The sequence below is a fragment of the Ascidiella aspersa genome, chromosome 4 (assembly GCF_963924565.1).
Source record: "Ascidiella aspersa chromosome 4, kaAscAspe10.2, whole genome shotgun sequence".
Taxonomy (NCBI): domain Eukaryota; kingdom Metazoa; phylum Chordata; class Ascidiacea; order Phlebobranchia; family Ascidiidae; genus Ascidiella; species Ascidiella aspersa.
Window position 1 is genome coordinate 34,290,306 of NC_139450.1, and position 25,120 is coordinate 34,315,425.

The 25,120-nt window shown below is 33.8% G+C and overlaps 2 protein-coding genes across 2 annotated transcripts; both read right to left on the minus strand.

Moving 5' to 3' along the window:
* Window positions 1-168: 168 nt before the first annotated feature.
* Window positions 169-7,374, minus strand: LOC146157643 (uncharacterized). Its single transcript, XM_083388282.1, has 11 exons — window positions 7,298-7,374; window positions 7,023-7,076; window positions 6,466-6,588; window positions 5,875-6,009; window positions 4,885-4,974; window positions 4,449-4,499; window positions 3,614-3,738; window positions 2,960-3,056; window positions 2,437-2,596; window positions 1,725-1,963; window positions 169-1,427 (listed from the first exon to the last, which is right to left on the minus strand). The coding sequence occupies exons 1-11, from the start codon at window positions 7,359-7,361 to the stop codon at window positions 688-690; spliced, it is 1,878 nt and encodes a 625-aa protein (XP_083244408.1). The 5' UTR covers window positions 7,362-7,374; the 3' UTR covers window positions 169-687.
* Window positions 7,375-16,064: 8,690 nt separating this feature from the next.
* On the minus strand, window positions 16,065-19,790 carry LOC146157644 (serine/threonine-protein kinase SBK1-like). The gene is made up of 4 exons (XM_083388283.1): window positions 19,607-19,790; window positions 18,536-18,828; window positions 17,116-17,337; window positions 16,065-16,556 (listed from the first exon to the last, which is right to left on the minus strand). Exons 1-4 carry the CDS (start codon window positions 19,788-19,790, stop codon window positions 16,065-16,067), a joined length of 1,191 nt encoding a protein of 396 aa, XP_083244409.1.
* Window positions 19,791-25,120: the final 5,330 nt, after the last annotated feature.

The window sequence follows — 25,120 nt, forward strand, 5'->3', positions numbered from 1 at the left end:
GTGGAAATAAAATTTGGCAAACTCATCCAATTATGAGTTACAATTTAAAATGATAAAAAAGTAACAATAATTTAAGCCATGTTTTTGGCCTAATGATTCAAGTCAAGTCATTTTATTGAAACTACATGTAACTGGCTAAACCAAAACTCAACCATAACTGTTTGTTGTCATAATTTTATTTGTAAGGCAAAATAAAGAGCAATTGCACCGCTTGTACCGAAGTGACGTAACAATAAAATGACGTAATATCGCGATTGAGCAAAAAGACGGTTTGTACAAAACTAAAGGCTTTAATGTTCCAAGCAAGGCGATAAGCTATGATGTAATAAAATAAACACAACATTGGTTTGCTGATCATTGGTTAGTCAGTTCAAATGTACATTTATAAACAAAATAAAAAAACATAATATATTATATAAAATTTGCAAATAGATAAGGTCAAGGTCAGTTATGGTAATACCGTTTATATCTTAAATATATTTAATTTAAAACTGCCAAGTTATTTATTTATTGTAAAACATTTTAAAAACACCTCGGGTAATCAATAAAATGCTAAAAGCAAGGTGGCAGTGCAGTAAAGCTAGTTAAACATTTTTGTCGCAACCTTTTTCATACTTAATAGTTACAGAACAAGTGCTCTGTTGCGGATGGCGTTTATATTGCTGTGTGACGTCACAATCGAACCATTCAATCTTTATTAATCACTTTCTTGAGAAGTTGTTGCAACTCGCGCTCCTCTAGCGACATCTTGCGGACGCGGGGAGGATCGGTGTTGTGCGCCACCTGGTGGACGCCGTTGAGTAGCTGGAAAAGTTGCTTCTCCTCATCCGACATTTTCTCCCCCTTCTCTTGTTGCGTCACGTTCAATGACGTCAGTTCTTGAGCTAGAAGCTCGTGATCTGATGACGAACTTCCGTTGTTCTTGCTCAAATCTTTGATGACGTCATTCACCATAGACAACAAATCGCCGGATGTTGACGTAACTACTGACGACGTCACATTTAGAGAAGTTACGTTGCCTGATGACGCAATGGCGTCGGTTGCAGTCATAACGAGTGGTGACGTGATGTTATTTGATGACGTAGCGACGATTGTTGTCGTCATTATATTTGATGTTGCAGTGGATTGTGTGGTTGCTTCACTTACTACTGACGTCATATTGGTTGTTGACGTCATAGCCTGCTCTTTAGCCATTAACTGCTTGATTGTGTTGAACAGCTCGATTATTTGCGGAGTTACTTTGGTGCCTGGTTTTTCTAATTCTTCCTTTACTTTCTGGATAATGTTGGAATACTTCACAGCGACTGGTGCGAGGTTGGGAGGGCGAAGTGTGTCGGGGAACACGTTGAGCGCACCAATCGTTGTGCGGCAGAACGTGTTCCAAGCTCTTTGTTGTGAACAAGACAAGATTGAAAGCTCGAAGTTGTCTAAAAAGCATTACAAAAAATGGGTTAACACTAATTAATGGGATGCAATATTGAACTAAACAGGAGAAAAGAAACTACAAATTTGTTTCTTATTAGAACTTCGAAATTGTTTAGAAAGTGTCGGTAAAATAAAAAATATAATGAAGAAAATATTTTTAGATATAAACTCTATATCAAATTTTCTATAACCTCAGGAGATAATAGCGTCGTTTAAGTGTAATATTATAAATTATATCAGAAATTGAAAACTAATGAGTTCTTTACAAACAAAATTGAAATCGAAAAAAAGTCTTCAACCTTTTGTTTTCTTTTTAACTTCGACCACGTGACTTGGGAGTAATGACGTCATATCATCAAGTGAAAGTGACGTCATGGGAATTTCCCCGATTGCCAGCAAGTCCAAGTCGAACTTCTCTTTGGGATTTGCTTGCGTCACTAGTCCCTGCATCTCTTGTGACGTAACAATGCCGTCTTTGTTGACGTCAGCAATGGCGAATATAAATCCAGGAGCGACATTTGAGTCCTTGTCCAAAATTCTAGGAATTAAACAATAAGTTTATTTTTGTATTAAAAGGAAATCTTCGGTTGTGTAATATCTTAACCATCGATTGTGTTAAAAATGTAAATAATTAAAATCCTGGAAATCAAACATTTAGAAAACAACTTTAGTTAGTTGACATTATTTTTTAAAGGCTTAACTTGGCCTTGAGTTAGTTCACAAATGAATAGACTGTAACTTTAAAACATTGTGAGCAATTGCATTGCTAATATTTCGAACACAAAAAATGCAAAGGTTTTCTTTTGTTAAGATATAATAAGAATAAAGCCCATACAAAAGTAGGTATCATATTTTGTTGTTTGACAATGTAAACACATGTCAATAAACACAAATCCCTTATACGTATTTGTTTTGAACAAAAACTCGAATAATGCTTTTCACTCGTTTACTTTTCAGTTTTTACGTTCTTAAACATAAAAACTAATAAACACATCTTCCAATGTCCCTTACTCTGCCAACGTGCCCTTGTACAAGGTCGAACAGTTCGCGTTCTTCTCCAACCAATTAGTGACGTCATTACGAGTGCTCCGAAGCACGTAGCACATGACGTCATCACCGAACAGCTGGTTCATTGTCGTGACGTCATTCCACAGTCCGCCGTTCGAAGACCCTGAAAGGGTTAATGGAAATGAAAAGAAAAATAATAATAAAAAATAAAAAGCAACATTTTTTTCGGTTTGTTTTCGTCAACGTTGCGCATGAAATAATATAAAACATTTAAAACCTCAACATTTCGTGAGCCTACATTAAACTTCTCCGGCATTGTTTTACATGCGGTAAACACTTGATGAAATTACAAATCGTGGATTGTTACCCAAAGATTTTTTTGTTTTGTTAAAATTGCCATTACCGCTTTTTTTGCACGTGAAAAAACGCCAATCTGCGTGCTTTTAAAGTATTACAAACGTTAAATTACATTAAACAGCAATAAACATAGAATATTTAAAAAAAAATGATAAAACAGGGTATTTACCGAACATGAGATCGTGAACTTTTGAGAAGAATTCCGATTTCGAGAGTCTGCTGTTGTTTCGCAAGGTGGCGCTAATGGGTACTGTGACGTTGTCGTTCTAAAGAATCAAATATAATAACATTTAGCTGAGTCCAAGTAACCCTGTAAGAGATCAAAATAATCCAAATATAAAGACGATAGTTTAGATGGCATACTTCATACCTGTTATCAAACTGGGGGATCATAAAGTGGTTTCAAGGGGCCGCGTGACACATTTTAAATTTATTTGATATTGAGTTAGACATTAACGAAATATAAAAACTTATAAAAAGAGGAAAAACTGTCCAAAGGTTTAGCACTAACACAAAGTAGTTTGTAACTTTGTGTTAAAGATTTTTGTAAGAACAGAACTGGACAAACTATGCCAAGCAATTTTATCCGACCGCTGCTTATTTTCCCAAAAAACCGTTCTAATCAAAATAAGTTTTTACATTTTTCTCTTTTTTTAGGACATTTTATTGAATAAATTACATTTATAAGTCGGCCTTATTTTTCCTACAGTCACCAGTTAGTCAAAAAAAAATTACAGCTTGTATTTTAAAGTAATCACCTTAATGTTTAGTGTTATTCAGATCACGTTTTGACCCGATATTTTTGTTATAATGCTGTGCTTACCGATTTCTTGTAATACGAATAGGAAGCTTGTATCTCGGATTGATCAATAAGCTGGTCTCCATTAGCGTCGATGGTTTTAAAAGTTGCTTGCCAAGTGGTCACGACCATTCGCTTCGAACCCGTCACTAAAAGTTGGTGGAATGTTGGTTAATTATGACTAAGGCGAATATTTTTGACTTTTGTCAAAATTTACACGTTAGGTCAAAATTTGTCAAATTTTTTTATCAAAAATCGAATAAAAATGCACATAAACCGTTTCATTCGACCAATGTACGTTATAAAAAACGTGTGAATAACGACGCCTAGGTTATTTAAATCAATTTATTTCTAACAGGTCAAAATTTTGTCAAAATAATATATTTTTAGGTCAAAATTTGTCAAAATTTTAATTTTTCAGGTCAAAATTTCCTAATTTATAGGTCAAAAAATAATCGCCCTAGTTATAATAAAACAACCGAATCTAAAGCTAGAAGTAAAACGCAATCTGAACTAAACGATACACCTCTCATAGCAACTATTTATAATGTTATTTTAAGCAGGAATATCAAAATCCATACACATGTTGATAACATTTTAAACGTTTCGAATAAATTGATTTTTAACATGCCAGCTAAAACCTAGTGGCAAAACATTCGGAGCAAAGCACAGTTAATTACTGAATCATGCACATGGTGTAGATAGTACCGTTTTATGTTATCTTAACATTTTGTCATAATTACAAACTTTAGTTTTAGGGAAGAGTAAGTTTTTGTCGTAAAATTCTTTTAACTTGGCATAAGGTTATGTTTTATTCAGTTTTGTTCCAGTTAAAAGAATTTAAACGTAAAGTTCTTACCCAGAAGTGAAAGTTGATCTGATTTCAAAGCTGATACACACTTTGAAATGTCTGCAAATACAAAGTATTTATGAGTCAAGATTAAAATTCGGGTAGCCTACATTATGCCGTATACATGAATGTCGGATATGTATGTGCTAACAAATCCAAATGGGTCAAATTTGATAGGAATTAAGTTTCTCATTTTAAAGTGATAATTGAATGCAATATAGTTAATTCTAAGTGATTTTGATACAATTACGTATCTAAACATCTTTAAAGAGATAATGTCGATTGACTCGAACTTTTAGACTTGCAATTTATATATCAATTTAAAATAGTCTAAAATATTAAAGTGTGTTAAAATAGAAATATAACCGCTATAACAAAATGTTTTGTAATATGTTTAAGTTACGACAATATGCTGGGTTTTGTTCAAAGTATTAAAGTCTCTTACCTTCGTAAGTTTGAATGAGCGTCTTTATCTTGCTGTTGATGTATTTGCAAATATCCGATTCTGCTTGGCGCTTATCCGTAGAAGGCTCGGCTGAATACACACAACAGTAGATGTTAGAAAGGTGAAGAAAAAAAATCCTAATAATGTCCGATAATATCAGATCGGAACCGATACCCGATATCAACTAATAGTATCGGTACTCGTCCGATAACAGGGTGATATCGATGCCTTGACGTTTTATTTGAATCTATTTCGTTCGTTTAAGCATAGTTATGACGTCATTGGTATCGGATCGCGATAATTTTTGTCCAGGAAATATCGGTTCTCGGAATCGGAACGAAACTTCAATTATCGGATATTCTTTCTCAGTGTTATCCTTGGCGGAAAAAATCTAGTAAATTGTGGTTAATTTGGGAAAAAACAAATTATGCGACACAGCCAAAATAAAAACGTGCAATTCCCGTAAATTATGAATTAAACATATTTTTGTCACAGAATTGTTTACGCAATTCTTCTAAATGGGGATTGTGGTATACATATGTGTGTATGTGTGTATCTGTGTACAATGTTTAATTCATAAGTATAGCTAGCTTCCTTTGTTTACTAAATTGCGTTCTAAAAGGTTTTCTCACAAAACGTATAAACATAAGCCAGTAGGCAAAAAAAATGTTTTTATGAACGCTGGTTCCATTGGTAAACTTTTTCCAACAAGCGGCAAACTGTTGTGAAAAAACTGAAAGACTGACAAAAAATAATACAATACTTTTTTTCTGACAGGACTAATTTAGAACTTTATGTACTAATTTAGTTGTTGTTGGTGGACGTAATTTTAAGAACTCGGCAAATCGATTTATAAAGTAGCTGTTTTTTCACAATAAAATTGCAACAGGTTGTTTTTAGTAACAGTTGTATGTGACAAGTGTTTATACAATGTCTAAAACATGCAAAGTGGAATTTACAACACGTGTTTACAAATATTCATCCGCCTACCTCGTGTTTGTCCGATCGTGGAGTCGACCAATGTCACGAACTCGCCCAAGGTCAACTCAGAGTCGCCATCTTGTGAGCCGAAGTCTACCCAGGCTTGCATTTGGGACAAAACCTCACTCATCTGGGATCCAGTAACTGCGGGGAAATTAGTTATGCAAGGATACATAAAACAAATACAAAATTATAATAATTTTTTTTCGCCCTGTAAAATGATAGTTATAGCTAAGAAAAGATGAACGTATAAAATAAACTATAAGTTTGGTTGTATTTGTGCAAACTAGGCGAAATGGTAAACCTGGTAAAATTTAAGATCTAATAGATATAAAACTTTATGCAGGAGGCATACTGAAGTTACTGGGGCCAAGATTATTTGAATAGTGGAACGGAGGTTTGTTACTAATAGGTTATAACAGTGAAACCATTTTAGGATCTTAAAGTTAATTGACTTGACTGGAACTTAAGTCATTTTAAAATGACTTTACAGATATTTGGATAAAGGTTTTTTAAATAAGTTAAGCAAACGCATTCACGTCATGTTACTAACATATTTTAATAATGGAGAATTTTAAATCTGCGTTAAGTGTGAATTACCGATATTCTCTGTTTCCAGCTTTATTAGGATTTCAGAAGCGCTTACAAGTTGGTTGTTGTTCAAATCAAGGTCATTGTAGAAAAGTCGCAGAATTGAAGTTACAGTGGATACACCTTCAGACGCTAAATTATTAAAAAATACATTATTAAATTATTCGAAATAACATTGCATAATTATTTTCAAGATTAATTTTAAATACATTTTACAATAAACTTTGAAGTCATACTGGTAGGAGATTTTAGTTTTTTAAAAACCCATAAAGAAGTAGAAAGCATTTTATACGTTTTAAATAACCCACTATTTATTTTTAACATAAACAAATATTTCTTCGAAACTTTTAAAATGTTAGCTACTAAAAAACATTTATTTGATACTATTACCCCATGTAATTAAATCACAATATTGTATTATACGCTCATTGGATAAATGTTTGTTTACTTTTTTGAAAGTCAAATAAAAGTTAGTTGAAGTAAAAGTTCTTAAAGATTGCTATAGTAAGGCATTTGATTGATGTTAAGCGTAAATTATGTATTTACTTGACTTCAGTGAAACTTACCAACAAGTTTTCCAACATTGGCGTCGTATTCTTGCCGGCAAGTTGTAAAGTCATCTGCAAAAGTAAAAATATCTAAGGTAATATTTTAAACCTAAATTTATCTTGCTTATATCTTATCAACAATTTAAATTTAAAATTATTATTCGTTTGTTAAAAGTCACATTGTAAGCCCAACGTTTGTTATATTGTACAATTAGAGTTTTTAATACGCTTTTGCATTTATTAGGCTTCTTCAAATTAAAATTTATGTTATATATTTAAATGTAAATATTTACCTTTAGGTATAACAGATCCCAAAGATGACGTCACAAACAAGCATAACAATAACCTTATTTTCATTTTAATTAATAAATCGCCTGTGTATAAAAAAAACATTGTTTTAACAATACCGACTATAAGCGGGGTTACAATAACACTATTATAAATAATTAATAATGCGACAAACATTACGCTTTCTGACTGCACTGTAAAACAATTAAAAGTGTAGGATTTCAGTTAAACCTTAGATTCTTTGTGAATTAAGTAGTGTTAAAAGTAATAGGAACAGCGTTTTTTTTTTTTTTTTTTTTTTTATTTAAAAATTTCGCAAAACTAAGATTTTAGTAGCATATTTGTGCACCATGTCAAACGATGACATCAGGTTTCACAAGGTTTCTTGTTTAGACGCCCCGTTATGACGTAACTTTGTGACGTCACTTTTGACAATTATTAGCGTTCCGGTAATTTTGAATTAAAGTGTTTTCTTTTAAAAATTAATTACTTTAAGTATACACTGGTTCTTTATAATTAGGCCTTCATGGACCCCCTAATATCAGTTCACGGACCCCCAAGGGGTCCGTGAACCCCAGTTTAAGAACCCCTGCACTAGGGTAAATATACGTGGTTGTACCAGATTATTGCATGGTGCTACCCTCGTATTATTAAATACCAGGTCGAAAATATGCGTCATTTCATGCCGCGAAATGTTGTAGTTAACGTCCAAAATTAAGTACTGACGTATTTAGGTTTTTTAAACATAACTGGTTGGTAAAATAAGCTAGTAGTTGTTATCTTCGAGAACAGTGTAACTTTTAAAATTGTCTGATTTCTCTTGATATATTTACAAAAAAGCATGTAGAAAGCCTTTCTTTATCAGTGTTTCCAAGATATGTGTCGCCGGTCAAGTTGCTTGCGTCGCCGACTGCAGTGGTTAACGACAAACGTGTTTAGATTTATTTAAATCAGTTCTTGGCAAGATTTCTCTAAAACTTGAGAAAAATAGGGAAGCAATACAAATATATGGCTCATATAAACTAAATTCGCTCAGATAAGAATGGTGTCTTGGGTTTTGTTTACTTACAAAAAGTTTAGTAAATATAATTGGGTCGCCAAAACTTTGACGTTATACTTGCGCTCAGGTTCGCCGCGAAAAAAAGTATATCATAAAAAAAAATATCATTTATTTAGGTTATTAATTATACGCGCAGTTACCGTGCTTTTTTCTGCATTTTGGTCGTAGCATGAAAGTTTGTTCATTTTAAGGGTAGTTAGTCGGAAACATTATACCGTGTTACTGTAGAACTAATGTTTTACGGTAAAAAAATGTATCGTTGTTGTCATTAAGGTATCCCACTGCTAATCTTTATAACCCTAGTTTTAAAATCACTAATCTAAATATTACTAGGTGTGGCTTTTGCCCCAAAAGTTGCTGTATTTAATTTAAACGGCCTTGTATGGTGAAAATGTGAAATGAACGCAGACACGAAACGTTTCCGGTGATTTTTCACGAACGCAATAAACTGACACTGACAGTACATTATTAAAAGCTTTCTACCAGCAATAAGCTTACAATATCGACGGTAAAGTAATATCTATGAGCTATTTATTACAACAAATAGCGCAATTTGTCAACCTAAAAATAATTTAATTAAACTAAAAAAGCTAAAGTTCATAAAACTACTCAACTTTAAACAACGCTTGAATAATAGCAGACTATTTCTGAATTTTACAACTGCTAAAATAATGATAAATTGAAAGGCTTAAATGTAATATTTATTGAAACAAACAGCGAAAAATTTGAGTGGTCACCCATATACTAATCTAAACTATTAAGCTATTTATTCATACAATACGTAAACTTCTGAACAACTTTTGATTAAAAGCGAAGTAAATCTAAATTCTACAACGGATAAATTAATGGTAAGTTAAACTGTTCATAAAACTATTCAACTAATAAACAACTCCTGATTAAAAGCAGATTAAGTCTAAATTTTACAACTAAATTAAAAGGCCTGAAGTTATGAAATATGACGCTGCGTTTAATATTACCTACAATAAAATCCAACCCAGCTGTATCATTCAGTGAAAGTATCTTCTTACACTCAGCACCAACTCAATCATATTTGCGCACGCGCTGCCATTGTTACGTCATAGTGCACCGCCCCGGGGCTGGATTTGTGTCGGGTGCAGTTGCTCGTGAGTTTATGGCGCTGCTTTAAAATCAATGGGCGAGAAGGGATTTCATGCAATCTGCAAACTCAGCAACGTAACTCTAACGTAGTAAGTATTGGAGCCCGTACAGAATAGGTAGCATTTTGAACGTTTCGAGTATCTTTAAAGATTTATTCGAAATATTTACAAAATGTTACCTACGTCTGTATGGGCTTTGATATTCATTTTACGTCCAACTACAAGCTCCCACCATTATAACTCAGCGTTTTTTAATGGAAGCTTATTTGTTTTATACGCTGTATCACATTTAATCTACCAAAAGTTTTTTTTATGGCTATTCTCTTTTTTAAGAAAAAAAAATGATTAAAGATTTATTTAAAACGTTTAAAAATACGTTAACAATAGTTATATATAGCTTTAATATTTATTATATGCTTAAGAATCTAATTTTATAAACGTCATTTAAGAACATATTAATGTTTACCTTTTTTAAAACATAGTTTAGTATAAAGTATTGTTACACAAACCGTGATAACAGCGAAAACAAATTTTTTTTTAGATTTTTTATACATAAACGTCCTGTGAATCTGAATGACACGGGATGAAGTTAAAAAATAAGTAAAACGCCTATTTTAACCATTTTAACCAGGTCGAGGTTAAATAGCCCTTTAATGAACAAACAACAATCTTTATGTGTGGGCTTGGATTTTTTACTCTTGAGTTCCAAGTCTAAATCATCTAATAAAAAAGTAGGGCTTTATAAGTTTGATTGCCGTAATATATTAAGGGTATTAGCTATGGGTATATAAGATTTTCAATGCAATTTACATAATACTTAATCATCATTAGCATTGTATTTTGAACTTCCCCGAAATATCAACGCATACGTTTGCAGTCGGCACGTGCTTAGTGGTCACGTGGTCGTGGGCTGCGTTAAAACTACAAAGTTTAAGCAAGTGCAAGCAGGCCGTTGGCAAGAATGCATTCTCTTCAAAATACGGTGAATTTATCAGGAAATTTCGAGAAAGTTTAGGTCAAATCTGCGCAGAAAGTAAAAACCTATAAATGGAGCAAATTTACCGAGTAAATGACTTGCTAGAATAAACAGAAAATCTTTCAGGAATCATGTTGTTACAAAAAAACTTAAAGGTTGCGATTTGAGAAAAACTAAAAGGAGGAACTGTAGATTATTTGACCGGATTTTTCGAAGTAGCAGACAAACCAAGAAAATTACCGCAGGTTAAACATTATTGCGCCTGCTCTAAGTTATACTCTTCCCCACATCAACCGAAAATAATTTTTTATCGAGAATCGCTCTGTCTTACTTCTAAAGGAATATCTTTTATTAAATCTACCGTCGTTTCGATAACGTAACTAGGAAATCTTCATCAGGGCAATGGTATTGCAACCGGACGAAAAATATATAGCAGTCAAACAATAATGAACATTTAATAAAAAATATTGCCGGAAGAACAATTTTACAATTGATACAATACCTGGCAGCAACAGTATATTCAAACAATTATGAGTTAAAAGCGCTTTTCGTTTTCTAAACATAGCACTGCATATCCCACATTACTTATACTACTATTACACCGGTGGACCGATATGCATTTAGCACTTAAACCCTAATCTTGCTGACATCCTAGGTTGTAATTACAAGCTTTTAAGTAGTTTATACGACTATTCTTCTCTTGTGAATCGCACACTTAAGTAAGGAAGTGGTCCAATATTGACTTTTCGGTCTTTCTCTGCATTTATTGACTTCAAAGTTTATCCGGTTCATCAATTAATAATAGCCTGGCTATTGCGACTAGAAACTTTACGCTGGTTTTAAACCACAAGTCTCCTGCAGAAACCTATCATTAAGTTGCTGAAATTCAGAAAGCACTTAAAAACTGTAATGTTGCTAGCGTACCTAATACAATTGTCGCTTAGTTATAAGTGAGGCTTTGAGCTTTGAACTTAACGCGATAAACCTAAAAAATTCCTGACGCGATAAACCAGGCCTGCGTGATTAATTCTGCCGGCTGGCGTGTAACGTATATTCCTTTAATGAGGACTAATAACTGTAAAATTTAGTATTTCTGGAACAATAATACTTTTATTAAAACGTTTGTTGTAAAAATTAACTGAACGACACTTTGGAAAAGCTCATAACAGGTTTTGTTACCTTTTCAAACTATTTGTGCGCAATTTGTAAACGATTTTGAGTAATTTTAACTGAGGCTATAATTTGATCTAACGTGTGGTTTTGAAACAAATTTGACTTGCTTTTTACAAGTTAAAAAATAATCGCCCTAGTTATGAGTTAAAAATTCAAAGGTGTGATTTTTACAATATTAAAAAACACTAATTTCGAATCAGATTTGTTATTACTATTTTGTTGTGATGATGCTTAAATTGCGATTTTAAACTGGCACTATTGCTACGTTATCGCGGTTTCTAAATAATTTAACTCCCAGAAACATACATTAGAAAAGTTAAATTAAACTGCAACTTAATGTGTTTTATTGTTTCGGTTGGATCTTGCGATGTAGGCTTCGTTTTTCAAACTGCACACTTTAAACGGTCGTTGTGAGAAAATTAATCAAACATTCGTTCAGCCCACAAAATCACATGAAGCTCATGGTCACCTCTGTTGTATATTACTCGTTGCCGCAAGCGCTTAAATATTTACAACATTGAGAAATTTGCGTCAAACATAGTAAATTACTTGTCAACTTCACAACGTTTTGTGCCCTTTATTTTAAGTAAACTTTTTTGACCAAATTTAATTTAAAAAGTGGTAATTTATTTGAAATTTACAATATACACTTTTTAGCCTTGTAAGTTTAGAAGAAAACGTATTATTGTAGCTTGTCATTTTAGGAATTTAAAAAACTTACATTATTAATTTCCTAAAGAACCCGGTGTACCCCCTTTTGTTTTTGTAAAAATTACTATAAATGCGCTATGCACATCTTCGTAACTTTAATGTTTTCTTATGTTTACCATTTTTGCATTTTATGCGAATTGCTGAAATGTCAACTGTTGAAACTACAAAGAAAGGGTTTACTTGCAAACGCTTTTTGTAAACTTATAGCAGGTTACTTAACTGGCACTGCGTATCCGTTTACAGAGACCCCAACAAATGTTATTTGTTGTCAATTCTCAAGAAAGGCAAACTTGCATTTTAAAATCCGCAAAGAACCTGGTATTCTGTGACACTCTAAGCTTTTTTCATATAAGTTACTACTAAAATGCGCATTTAATACAGCTATCCAATGTTTTTTTGTAATCGTATAGAAAGGATATTTAACTGACGAAAGCTTCCTGTTTTTCACGTAGATAAATATAGACCTTAACAAATGTATTTAATGTTAAATTGATTGCAATGTTTTGAAGAAATTTTCTAGGAAATGATAAAGAAGTAAGGCTACATAACTGGCGGGCAAATTTATGTGTAAACCTTAGCGGAGTTTAATTTAAATTTAAAAAAGCGTTTATATGAAAACATTTCAGGGGGTCTTGATTATTTTTCTGGAAAAGGTGTTCACTAACAAATAAAAAATGTAGAAAGTTTTATACCCACAAGATAACAAGTCAATTACCTCATGTACACAAGACGCGGTTCTGTTTTATTGTTAAATATTTAACTGCTTTGACAATTTTTTTACTTTTCTAGTTTGATATTTGCTTAAACTACTCGACTAATATCCCTGCATACTAAGCTCCCCTGCTATTTAAAATATGTCGTACAAATTGTGAATGTGAAAATACGAAAGGTAACCCACCAGTCCATAAAGTATTACCAGCACACAACCACCAACTATACTCCCCCATATGTGTTCTAATACTGCTTGACAAGACAGCATTTGGTTTATTTTAAAATTTAACCGCCGTGAAAGTTAAACTTTTTTGCTGGATCTTTGCTTAACAACCTTTACTATCCCTGCCAGCAAACTCCTATATACTGTCTAATCAGTATAAAACTGTAGAAAGCATCTCATTTCCCTTCAAATATTGCAGCCCTTCACAGAGTGCACAAACGCAGAGTGCATACAGAGTGCATATATAAATTTAACACTTTTAGTAAACCCCTATACGCACTCTAATGCTTGATGCTTTTTGCATGTAAACACTCTAGCGTGGCTTTCAGCTAATTCGATTAATCTCAAACGTCAGCAATAGATGAGCGCGGAAGTTGGTCGTGCCACTGAATCGTGCAACTCAGCTCAATGTATTCCACATAACACTCTAAAGTTGAGGCACAATCCTACATTGATAGAAGGAAGTGTTAGATCAGTGCTTTTTAACGTTTTTATCCCTTTCTTATCTCTCACCATTGGTTTTTAACTTTTTTTTATTATTTAACGATTTTTTGAACAACATACTGGAAAATAAATCTCAAATCAAGTAGGTTAAGTAAATCGACATGATCTTGTTAAACGCGAGCAAGTTCTTCACTAACCTAAAAATATGAAGCACTACTAGAACGTCAGATAACCGTCTTACGTTAGAATCCTTAAAATGACAACTTCAAATAAAGTTTAAAACGATTGCTAATAACGTTAGAATAGAAAACACTGTGTTTAACTTTAACATAGTTAGTAGTTAATAACAACTATCATGTATATTTAGACTTTTTGCGTCTTAACTAAACAACCATCAAGATGAAAAACTAGGCAATAAAAACATGAAACGCCAACGCCTGTCTTGCGCGTTTTATATTTTGTAACAACAACTTAAATTTAAGCAACAGGATGATATACCGCAGTAAACAACAAGGTACAAGGCCAATACTTGCCATAAATACCCAGTTATATGCGTAGTTTTGTATAAAAATTCTTTGAAAACTGTAATGGTCATGCGGACTTAGACTTTAAACTGAACTTTTCTCGATCTGAAATTGAGTTAAATAATTTACGTCCTACCTTTATAAGCTCCTATTTTTCACTTTCTATTTAATTAATTTTCTATTTAATCCCGTTTACCACAAGTATCTTATCGTATTCCTTACAATTTATAAAACCGTTTTTTTATGTCCGGATTACGTTCGCTGTGTTGCTGTATCAAGCTTAGTGCAAAGTAATTTGTTACAGTCGTTAGTTCAACTTCATACATTTTTAAAATTCCTTGCCAGACAAATTGACAGCGAGGTTCTTAATATGTTTTATTAATGGTACACTAAAGGCCATCTCTCAATGAAATCTGTATTTTCCAAGTCACTCATGTTTTTACGCCATAATTTGTAGACTCGCCTTAAATCGACATTGGGTTTATTGTATAAGTAAAAAAAAATGTTAAATTGGCAAAAGGAATATCAAAGCCTCTTTATTCATAGTTATTCGAAACGTTTAAAATGCTTCCTACTTTTGTATGGGCTTTGATATTCTTATTACGTCTTACTACAACCTCCAACCATTATGCTCCAATGTTAAATTGGTAATACGTAAAAACTGTTAAAATGATCCACACTGGGATCCGCAGGGACATTACAATGGGTTTGTTCTTTTAAAATCATTTTCTTATGAATTACATTATCTAGGGCAGAGCTTCCCAAACTGGGGGTCACGACTCTGCTCTGGGTCACGCAATGAGTTTAAGAGCTGGCGAGTAAGTCGTATAAATTTTTATACAAAGTCTTGCATTTACAATTTTTTTTTTCGTGATATGCTAATGGCAAACTTAATGCAAAACAATTTTAACGCTGAAAATGCACATTACTTAAATTTAGGCCAAATCAACGAATGCGTTCCAATGCAAACAGCAAGAAATGTTATGTTTTAAACTATTTAAACCTAGTCCTAACAATCTTTTAATAAATTAAAAGGGGTCGCAGACTGACACGTTTGGCAAGCCCCGATCTAGAGGACATTCTTTCCGTTGCTTTCTACAGTAATTGTTATACAGTACTTTTTAATGCTAGTTGGTAATGCTTGACTTCCTTAGTTCTTTTGAGGAGGCAGAAGGTTCGCAAGGTAAAAAGTTTATGAATCTTACCGTAAATAGCGTTCATAAACACTCGTGGTCCTAAGAAATAACATAATCTAGATGTTTTTATTTGGTTCTGTTATTTTTTCCGCCGCAATCCGTGGTAAACAGAAACAAAGTCTGAATATAAGTAAGCTTTTATCTGAATTCTAACAGTATAAAACTTTGAACAGCATATTTCCCACTACGTCTGGTAGAAAAGCATTTATTCACGGCCTCGAAAGAATAGGTTGGGAAATAAAACTTGTTTTTACAAATTAAAACTTTGCGTATTTACAAATTTAACGTTGATTTTTACGGTTATTTTGGAGCATTATCGCATAAAATTATGGTTGGACGTAAAATTAATATCAAAGCTCATAAAAATAGCAATTTGTGAACGTTTCAAATAAACCTTGAAGTTAAACGTAAAATGAATATAAAGCCCATACAGAAGTAAAGGTAGCATTTTGTGAACGTTTTAAGTAAATGAATAAAGATGTAAGTGTAACGTTCAAAATTTGCTATGCTTATTTTCGATTTTTACGTTTAAAAATGTTGAGAAAATGCGATAAAATGACACGTAACTTTATAATAGGTCATAATACTCCTTTCCTTAGAAATGTCCAGTTTAGCCTTCACTTTTGACATTAATGTTCACGCGATCTCGCACATACATTGGTCCAACGCGCAAAAGCACTTGCCACACCTCGACTTGCTCCCCTTCGCCACGCACTCTAGCGGATCGCAGAAGAGCCGCGGCCGTCCGCTAGCTGTCTCGTGGGCGCGCTTTCGGCACCAGGGCTTTACCACGAGGCTCCGGAAAGCAGAGAGGGGCCAGCGACCCTCCTGGTCCGGATTAAGCGCGCCCACCATCAGCTCACGTGACCAGTCGGTGAGAAAGTTCTCGAACAATCGAGGAGCGATCGAAAAGTCGCCTTTTCTCCAGAGAAGAAATTCTTTGAAGCTCCACTGGTCAAGGGTGGCCTGCTTCCACGGGGTTTCCCCCGAAACGAGAAAAATGAGCAGCATTCCCACCGACCAAACGTCACAACGATTGGTGACGCGGAACCGGGGTGTTTGGGGCGCGTTGAGGGGAGACTTGGGACGACCGGCGTCCAGCTTGCGACAGATTAGCTGCGCGGGCCTCTGAAAGAAATGAAATATATGCTGGTATACGTTATAAACGAATTACTGAGGAATAGGCAACAAACATGTTGTTAAAGTAGATAACTGAAACTCGAACTTTAAAAACCCGTGTGAAATACAGGACCAGAGTTTTTTTTCTTATGTTTACTCAGTTTAAACATTTGAGTATCACTTGTGTACTGTAAAATAGTAAATGTCTTTAAAAAAAGTATTTTGATGTCTTATGATAGCATTAGTGTCCAAACCAAACAAAAGTAAATCTGGTCTGGTGCTTTGAGAATGGTTTTAATACAAAATGGTTAGCTTTGGTGGTTTATGATTAGTTTATTTGTAGTTATTTCTCAGAATCGGATAAGTTAATCAACTTTAAAATTACAACGTTTTATTTGTGACTTGACTTGGACATGGACTGCGACTTTTTATTTATTGAAAAGACTTTGACTTGAGTTCTTTTACAAATGACTTTACCCGGACGTAAGTCATTTTACTTTTAAAATCACTTGTCTCTAGACTTTTCCAATAACTCGAACAATACATTTTACCCAGAATTAACCCTCACCCCGCTGTGGTCGTTTGCGAATGGGTCCAGTAGTTCTGGGGCTGAGAAGGGTGAATGGAATAGGGGGTCGGATTTGGGGGCTTTTGACCCCAGTTCCCTGGCGTCCCCGAAGTCGCATAACTTGAGGTGGAAGCTCCTGCTGTCGTGGATCAAGATGTTCTCGGGCTTTATATCAAGGTGAGAGAAGCCTTTTTCGTGCACGTACTGCGCCGCATGGGATATCTTCCAACAAGGGAAAACACGTGAAACATATGAACAAAAAAATTAGCTAATAGTTATGCAATAAATATTCTTTAAACTAATAAGAAAAGTTTATAATTTTTTTAAATTTTTTACTGTAATTCGACATATTTTTGTTGGGAAGTACAATTTAGCTGGAAAATAAGCAACATACGAACAAAAGAGTTAACTATAATAGGGCAATAATTATTCTTTAAAAAAATATAAAATATATAGTCGAACAATAGCTGTACTGGTAATTTCAGCTTAGAATTTCCTCTAAACCCAAATCCAAATTATCCAATGTTTGAGACACGAAATGTACAGAAACTTCTAACATTAAATTGCACGTTTTGTTTGTTAATCACAAAGGTTCGTAATTGATGCATTGCTTCAATGCTTTCCCCTCATTAGCACTTTAAATTGTCTCTCACCTCATTATCACCACTTTACATTCACCCTTCCTATTCGCGCTTTCCTTAATTACAAGGCTTCATTGCCTTTAGTAGAGTGCGCAAATTCAGTCAAGTGTTGTGCAATCGAAATTAGCAATCATTTTAACATCTGTAGTGTTTCATTCTGTGTTAATTGAAACCCCATTGCAATTGCTTTCACTTATTGTTTTTGCCGATTGGCTTTTAAGAAAAAACTTTACTCCTAGGTGAAGGTAAGAATAGATCTGTTACATTAATTGTGCTAGTTCCCAGAACTTTTAAAGATTACATTTAACCTTATATTAGTGTCATTCAGGGACTCAGTCATAAGACCGAATTTAGAACAACATCAACGTCCGAATGATTCTCAGTTCGAAATAAGGCCAAAGTAGGACTAAAACTAGGACGTATCTACGGACACAACAAAATATTGCTCAATAGCGGAACATTTTATTATTCTCAGAACAGGTTGCGTAATACCAACTTTGGTTCTCGCGTTACTAAAGGTTTCAATTAAATATAATATTTATGTTGTCATAGTAACTATTTTTTTCGTTTGTTGGAGAACGAAATTACTTAATTTTACCAAAATGACCAGTATTTAGCAAATTGACCAGTATTTACCAAATTTAACTAGAGTAAAATGACCAAAAGTTTAACTAAAATTACCAGCAAATTAGGTAACATCAAACTTTTACTCGAAAAACAAACACTTTAGTAAAAAAACAAAACAAAAAAACAATGCAAACACTTGTTTATCAACTCACCTGCATAATACACGACTTGACGAGATCTTCACCGACCCCAACCCCACCCCTCAACATCACCCCAAGGTCACCCCCTCCACTGAACTCCAACCCCAGCCTGAACTCTGATCTCGTCTCGTGAACCAGTGACGTCACTAGCTTGGTCACGCACGGGTGGAGCGACGTGGCGGCTTGTGATTGGATCTCGCGTGCGAAGCTTCGTTCAGATTGGTAGCGTTTGCTGATCCGCTTCAGGGCCACGTACTTCCTCTCGGGGGCGCTAGAGGAACGCGAAGGATTTGTGGTCGGGAGGTCTGGAACAATGGGGCATTGTATGGTAAACAAAGGGAACTGTTAGAACTATTAGGACAGGGTTCCAAACTGTTTTTAACGCGCATCTAGAATTCGTTTTTTAAGCTTTTTTTAATAATGTATTTTAAAAAATCATTTTATTTAAAAAAATATGCACCAAGCTTTCCATGAGGCTTTCATAGACCTTCAAAACTAATTCACATACAGTTTTAAGAACCTTTGAATAAGTGGCCTTGGAAAAAGGTTAGCGTCCAATCCCAGAGCCACTTTCAAGCTTGGTCATTGTTGGAATAAAATGAAATCAATACAAATGTGTTTTATTAACTTCTTAAACACAGATTCTTGCCAAACAAGGCCTTGGATGTAAACAATTCTACGTTTTTGGTCAATTTTTTTAGTTTTTAACAAATTTTTTAATTTCATCAACGCAAAAATGATTTACTTTAACGTAATTTACAAACTTGCGATGATTTTTTGGGATTATTAATTATTTTTTTATTCGTTTAGATTTAACCAACTTCAAATAAGATAAAAGCAATCGCTTTTTAGTTTTTAACATTTTTATATTTAATCAATTCCAAACAACACCAAAAAACATTCACCAAAGCAATCTTCTAACTAATATCTCCTTACCACATGTCGATGCTTTTAATTGTTTTTACTTTAGTTTCACAAATTATTGTGCTTTATTTAAAGATTTTAACTTTTTTATTTTTTATTTTTGGTTTATTTATAGATTACAACTTTAGTTTATTAAATTAACCCAAAACGTCATCTCACCAACAGACGCGGCCTTCAGTCGATTTTTCCCACAACTTTCGTCTTTTCTCGCCAGCAGTGAAACTTTCCCGAACCTTCCGCTCCCAAGTTGCCTCAACTTCTCGTAACTAACCGCCCGCTCATCCGACGAACCGACCGATAAACTTCCCGATCGCGTCGCGCGCGATTGCGCAAGCTTGTGCATTGTTACGTCACAGGCCAGAGTTGGCGTAATTTTATTTAAGCAAGCATTTTAACCTGGAAAGGAAACGGATATAAATACTTATACATTTTTTAGTAATTTCAAACAAACGCCAGATATTCGCTGTTAGTAGCGTTTAGGCAATATATCGAATCATCATAACACCTTACACAAGCTCATAGGTCGTTATTGACGTAAGCTTATACGCTGCACTTTGACGCAAACTTATACGTCGGATTTCATAAAAAAACTTCATTAAACAATTAAAAAAGCCTATTGTTTACGTCAATCGCGTGTGAAACTGAAATTACATGGCGCACTTTACGTAAGCGTCTGCGTCACAGTTCACGCAATTAAACATACGTTCTACTTTATCTTCTAACAAGGAAAACAATACTCATTGTTTTATTAGAATATTTAAACAATCGCCCCATACCTTGGTATAAAATACTTATACCTTTGTATTTAGGGTTAACTGTACTTTTTACATTAAAAGTAAGGTCCAACTCATCAACACAGCACCAATGACTTATGGACTCTTACTTATGTACTCACTCTAGTAACCAAGTACCTTTAACATACCTTTTGTATATAAGATCAACTTTTAACATTAAAAGTAAGTTCCAACACTTGTATTCAGCACCAATGCTTACTTATGTCCTCACTCTAGTAACTTCAACATTTAGCTGGACCCTTCTCCTGCGTAAAAGGTGCTAATTGGCAATCTCATGAAAGTTTAATGCAATTTATCGCCAAGTGACTAAACTCACGTAATCAAGGCCATCGTAATTCAATAGCACTTTAATCAGTCAGATGTTGCCTTTCAGTGAAAACTATTTAATTGGGCCATGAGTCGACTTAAATGGCGCCCTACCCCAAAAAATATCTAATTTCTTAAAACATTAATGGCACATAAACAACTAGTAGGCCTACTTAGCATCAACCTATCCAAACAAGGGTTCTTTAACGTTTTCAATAAAACCTACTCAATGTTCTACAAATCCTTAAATTCAGTACGAAAAAAAAAATCTTTTAAACAGCGTTTCTCAACTTTTTACAGCGGTTATAAACTAAGCGTAAGTTTAACACTGAAGCTTTAGCAAACCATTTATATTCATTGAACTTTTAGCATAAAGTGAACAAACCACAAAGAAAGCAATATAATCCCGACCTTGCTGGATATGATCCATGTTTTCGTATTTCTTCCACAATTTTCCCAAATTTAAAAAAAATGTTGCTCAAAACCGAACTCAATAAATCTAGCGATGTGAATTACTGCAGTCTGCGACCCAATCAAATCAACACAAAGTGATTCCCTTAATATTTAATCTCAAATATGGTCACTGTGTGCCAATTTAAAAGAGGTTATCCTAAACTTAAATACAAGACTCACCGACACCTAGTTGTTTAATGTTAAATACAAATATATTTGTCTACTTTTAAATCATAACAGATTTATAATTCGGTCATTACCTGGTTATTAAAAGTATAAAGTTCCAATACCTAATTTTTTTTCCATGTTTAATTCTTCTTTCCAACTGAACTGCCAAGCTAGTAAAGTGCTATTCAGATGTTTCTAGCTTACAAAATCTTTAAAACTTTTTTGTCGCAAAATCCCAGCAATTATCCACTTAATCGAACGAAACTATTTACTTCAGAGGGACTTTCCCTGCAATGACGTCAGCAGAGTTTCCAAAATAAAAATCGATTTGAAGGTTTTATTAACCGCAGCACTACGTGTGTCGTGACAACAAGCCAAAACCTCAAGGAGTTTTGTTTAATGATCATTTAAAAAGGGGTATAGTGTAACGGTAAGGTACCACGTGGATTTGTAGCGTTTAAAGTTCCAAAATATTATTAAACTTTGTAGCATAATTGCTGGAGGTTTTAGTTAAATGTATTATGAATACCAAAGTCTATACAGAAGTAGGTGGCATTTTGTGAACGTTTCGAAAATCTTTTTATTCATTTAGCTATGTTGAAAATGAATAAAGAGTTATTCAAAACGTTCAAAATGCCACCTATTCTGTATGGGCTTTGATATTCTTAGTACATCATTAAACTTATATCAACCAACGGCCTTCTCCAGGCTGAATGACACCGAACGCTCGTAACTAAGCTACAGTGCGTGACAATTTAATTACTATAGAAGCTATTTTGATTAACAATATACCTCGACAAGTCAAATCTACCAACTAAAGTTGTTGTTACCCACAAATTAAAAAACGACTACTATACTAAAGGCGTTTAAAAAAATTGACTATTGTACTCATTTTTTTTCAAGCTGTCAGGCGTGTCGTTTAAATTACTTCAATCCCACTTAAATAAAAGGAACCTTTTTGTTGTGTTTGGTCGTAACTTCTCTACTCACTGCGCTAAATATTCCCATTCCACTAATAACTAAAATATTCGATCTATCCAACTATAAAACTATCATGTAAAACTGACTGAAGTCGATAGCTTTTACAGTTACTTGCATTAATAGGAATTTTTAAATAAAGCAAGTAAATGATTAAAGAACTTTAAATTGTTGTTTCCAACCATCTCTCTTGGGTAACAAATTCCCTTTCAAATGAGTCATTTAAGTTAAAAACCTTTTCAATCTCGAGTCAATTTATTCGCTTACTGATCAATATTAGTTTTCTAAGCGTGAAAAGTTACGAATGATAGTATCCTTTTTTAAATTAAAATGATTTAACTTTAGTTTTAAATGTTAGACTGCTAAACGCGCCGTTAAACATTGGAAAATAGTAATTTCTTTAAAATAATAATATTGATTAAGATAAGATCATCTGGTAATAATCTCCAGCGTGTTGACAACCTTAACAAGCCGTTTTGTCCAGAGACACCGAACGCTCGTACGTAAAAAAATTTCTCCTGCTATTTTAAGTTTTCAAAGTATCTTAAAAACGATAAGCCAATTTTTTTTAAACATTCTCAACCAAACGTTGTCAGTAAATTCACCGAAATTTTGCCAATAACCATATTTTAAAGTTGATAGGTGCGCAAGTAATGTTTCTAATAAATATTTTAATCTCGTATTTTAGGCTAATAACACTTTGATGTACCATTTTTCGCTACAGAATGTAAAATAACCTATATTGTTTCAATACAGTGTTTCTCAACCTTTTTTCGCGGCGACCCAAACACAGATAACAGTGGAGCTTTCGCGGCCCTATTCTATTACTGAACTTTTTGCAAGCTTAATGTGAATAAAGAAGAAGTAAGACAGTAGCATTTATAAAGTCAATTATAATAAGTAAGCTATGAGTCCTGTTGTCGTGTTGCTTCCGCAATTTTCGTAAATTTAGTACCGGTACAAATCTTGCTGAAACCAGTCTCAATAAATCTAACCATAAAACAATTCTTCAGTCGGCGAGCTAAGCAAACCAAATGGCACACCATTTTGGTCGCCACCCATGGGTTGAGAAACACTGTTCTAATATTCAACCTTCTCATGATACAGGTAACTATTTTATGTAAATTCGCCCAGTTATAACCACAAATCACCTTCATACATCATTTATAAACACAAAGTACAGAAAACTGACGAGCAATATGAGCCTAGAATCCAATTTGCTTACCGCAGATTAAATACCAGCCTCATTTGCTGTTCATTGGCCGACCCAGGATTAATTGCGTTGAAATGCATTAAGCGCAATAAGCTCGACTGCGCTAAGTACGCTCAAGCATCGACCAACCCAGTTAAACCCCCTTTTTAAACCTTTGCCATCGATTCGCTCACCTTTGTACAGCGCTTGTATATGTTGTGTATACAAGCTACTACACAAAACACCATGTAATGTTTAAAGCTGGGTTTCTTAAATGGGGTACCTAGTGGTATCGAAGGGGTTAACTTTTTTTACAAAATATTACTTAAGTTGCTAAGCCAGTGGTTCTTATCCTTTTTCCTTTCTGCAACCCTTTCAAATCAATTCTTCTAAAATTGCCTAAATAACAAAACCATTTTATTTTATTTTTATACAAGTAACTGATAACACAGTAACACAGTAACACAATACCAAAGTGTGAGTTAGGTTTACTTTTAATTGAGCGAAGGAATAAATTTGTAATATATTTTACTTGTCTGATTCAGAATCCCAACACACCCTTGGAACAATTCTCCACACCCCTGGCCAAGAAACCCTGTTTTAGAAGAAGACTTTTCGCGTTAAGCACGCGATTAATATTCACACATTCTAGATGTTGTATAAGAGCTTTTGTCAGGATAATTTGAAACAATGTCACGCGGGCCAAGCTGTACGGGGTCATGCCAAAAGCGCCAAGGGCAAAAACATACTTCTCGTTTATCGTGTTAAACTTCCAAGTTGGAGACTTTAAGTGTTGGAAATACAAGTAAATTAATTTGTCTAAAATACTTAATTCAATTCAAGACATTTAAAAAAAAGCAACATAAGTCAAGTCATTGACTTTAGTCATTACAAAACTGGTAAGTACGGTATAAAGGCGATAAAACATAAACTTTGTAGGTTCGCCCAAAGCGGGAAAAACATTATATAACTAAATTAACTTTAATTTTAATTTCACGGGGCACTAGCTTATGGTTATATAAAACATGTGCACAAAATACCTTATACTAAAAATATATATAATTGAAATAGGGCTACTATACTTGCAAAGCTGCTTCAAATGTATAAAAACAGTTTACATTTTAACGCAGCAAAACCAAACAGTTTCACGTAAAACATTGCCCTCCTCCAGTATCGGACGAGTACCGATACATTTCGTAGAATTTTAAAAAAATGAAAAAAAGTACACTTTCAGTCGGCTGTTTTCTGTGTTTTTCATGTACAGTGTTATAACCTAGTTATTTTGAAACAACTTAAATTTCAGTCAAGTGTTAGGTATTTTTGAATAAACAACAAGTCAAGTTCCAGTTAAGATTAGTGCAAGTCAACTCCAAATCAAGGCTTGTCATAAAAATTAAACTTTAAAGTATTAAAATTGGTAAACTTGCCCAGTTATGTGCAATATATCAACTAAAAATAACATTAACGCAACATGTAGCGAACAAATTAGTTTATCTGAAGACAATTAGGAAAAAATTACACAATTTTATAAAAACAATAGAATTAAAACACTTTATTTCAACCCAAGTCAATTGTCCAAAATAGTTAAGTTACGCTAACTTTTTAAAAAAGTGACTGAAGTGCATCATTGGATTTATGACCACATCTGTTAAGTTTATCAGTTTGTTCTTTTGCAGTTTTTGCTGCATTGGTAAAGAACAAAATTGCAAAGATTTAAATAGATTTTACTGAGCAAGTAGTTTGTGACCATGCGTTTCGGTGGTAACAGTTATTCAATTAGGG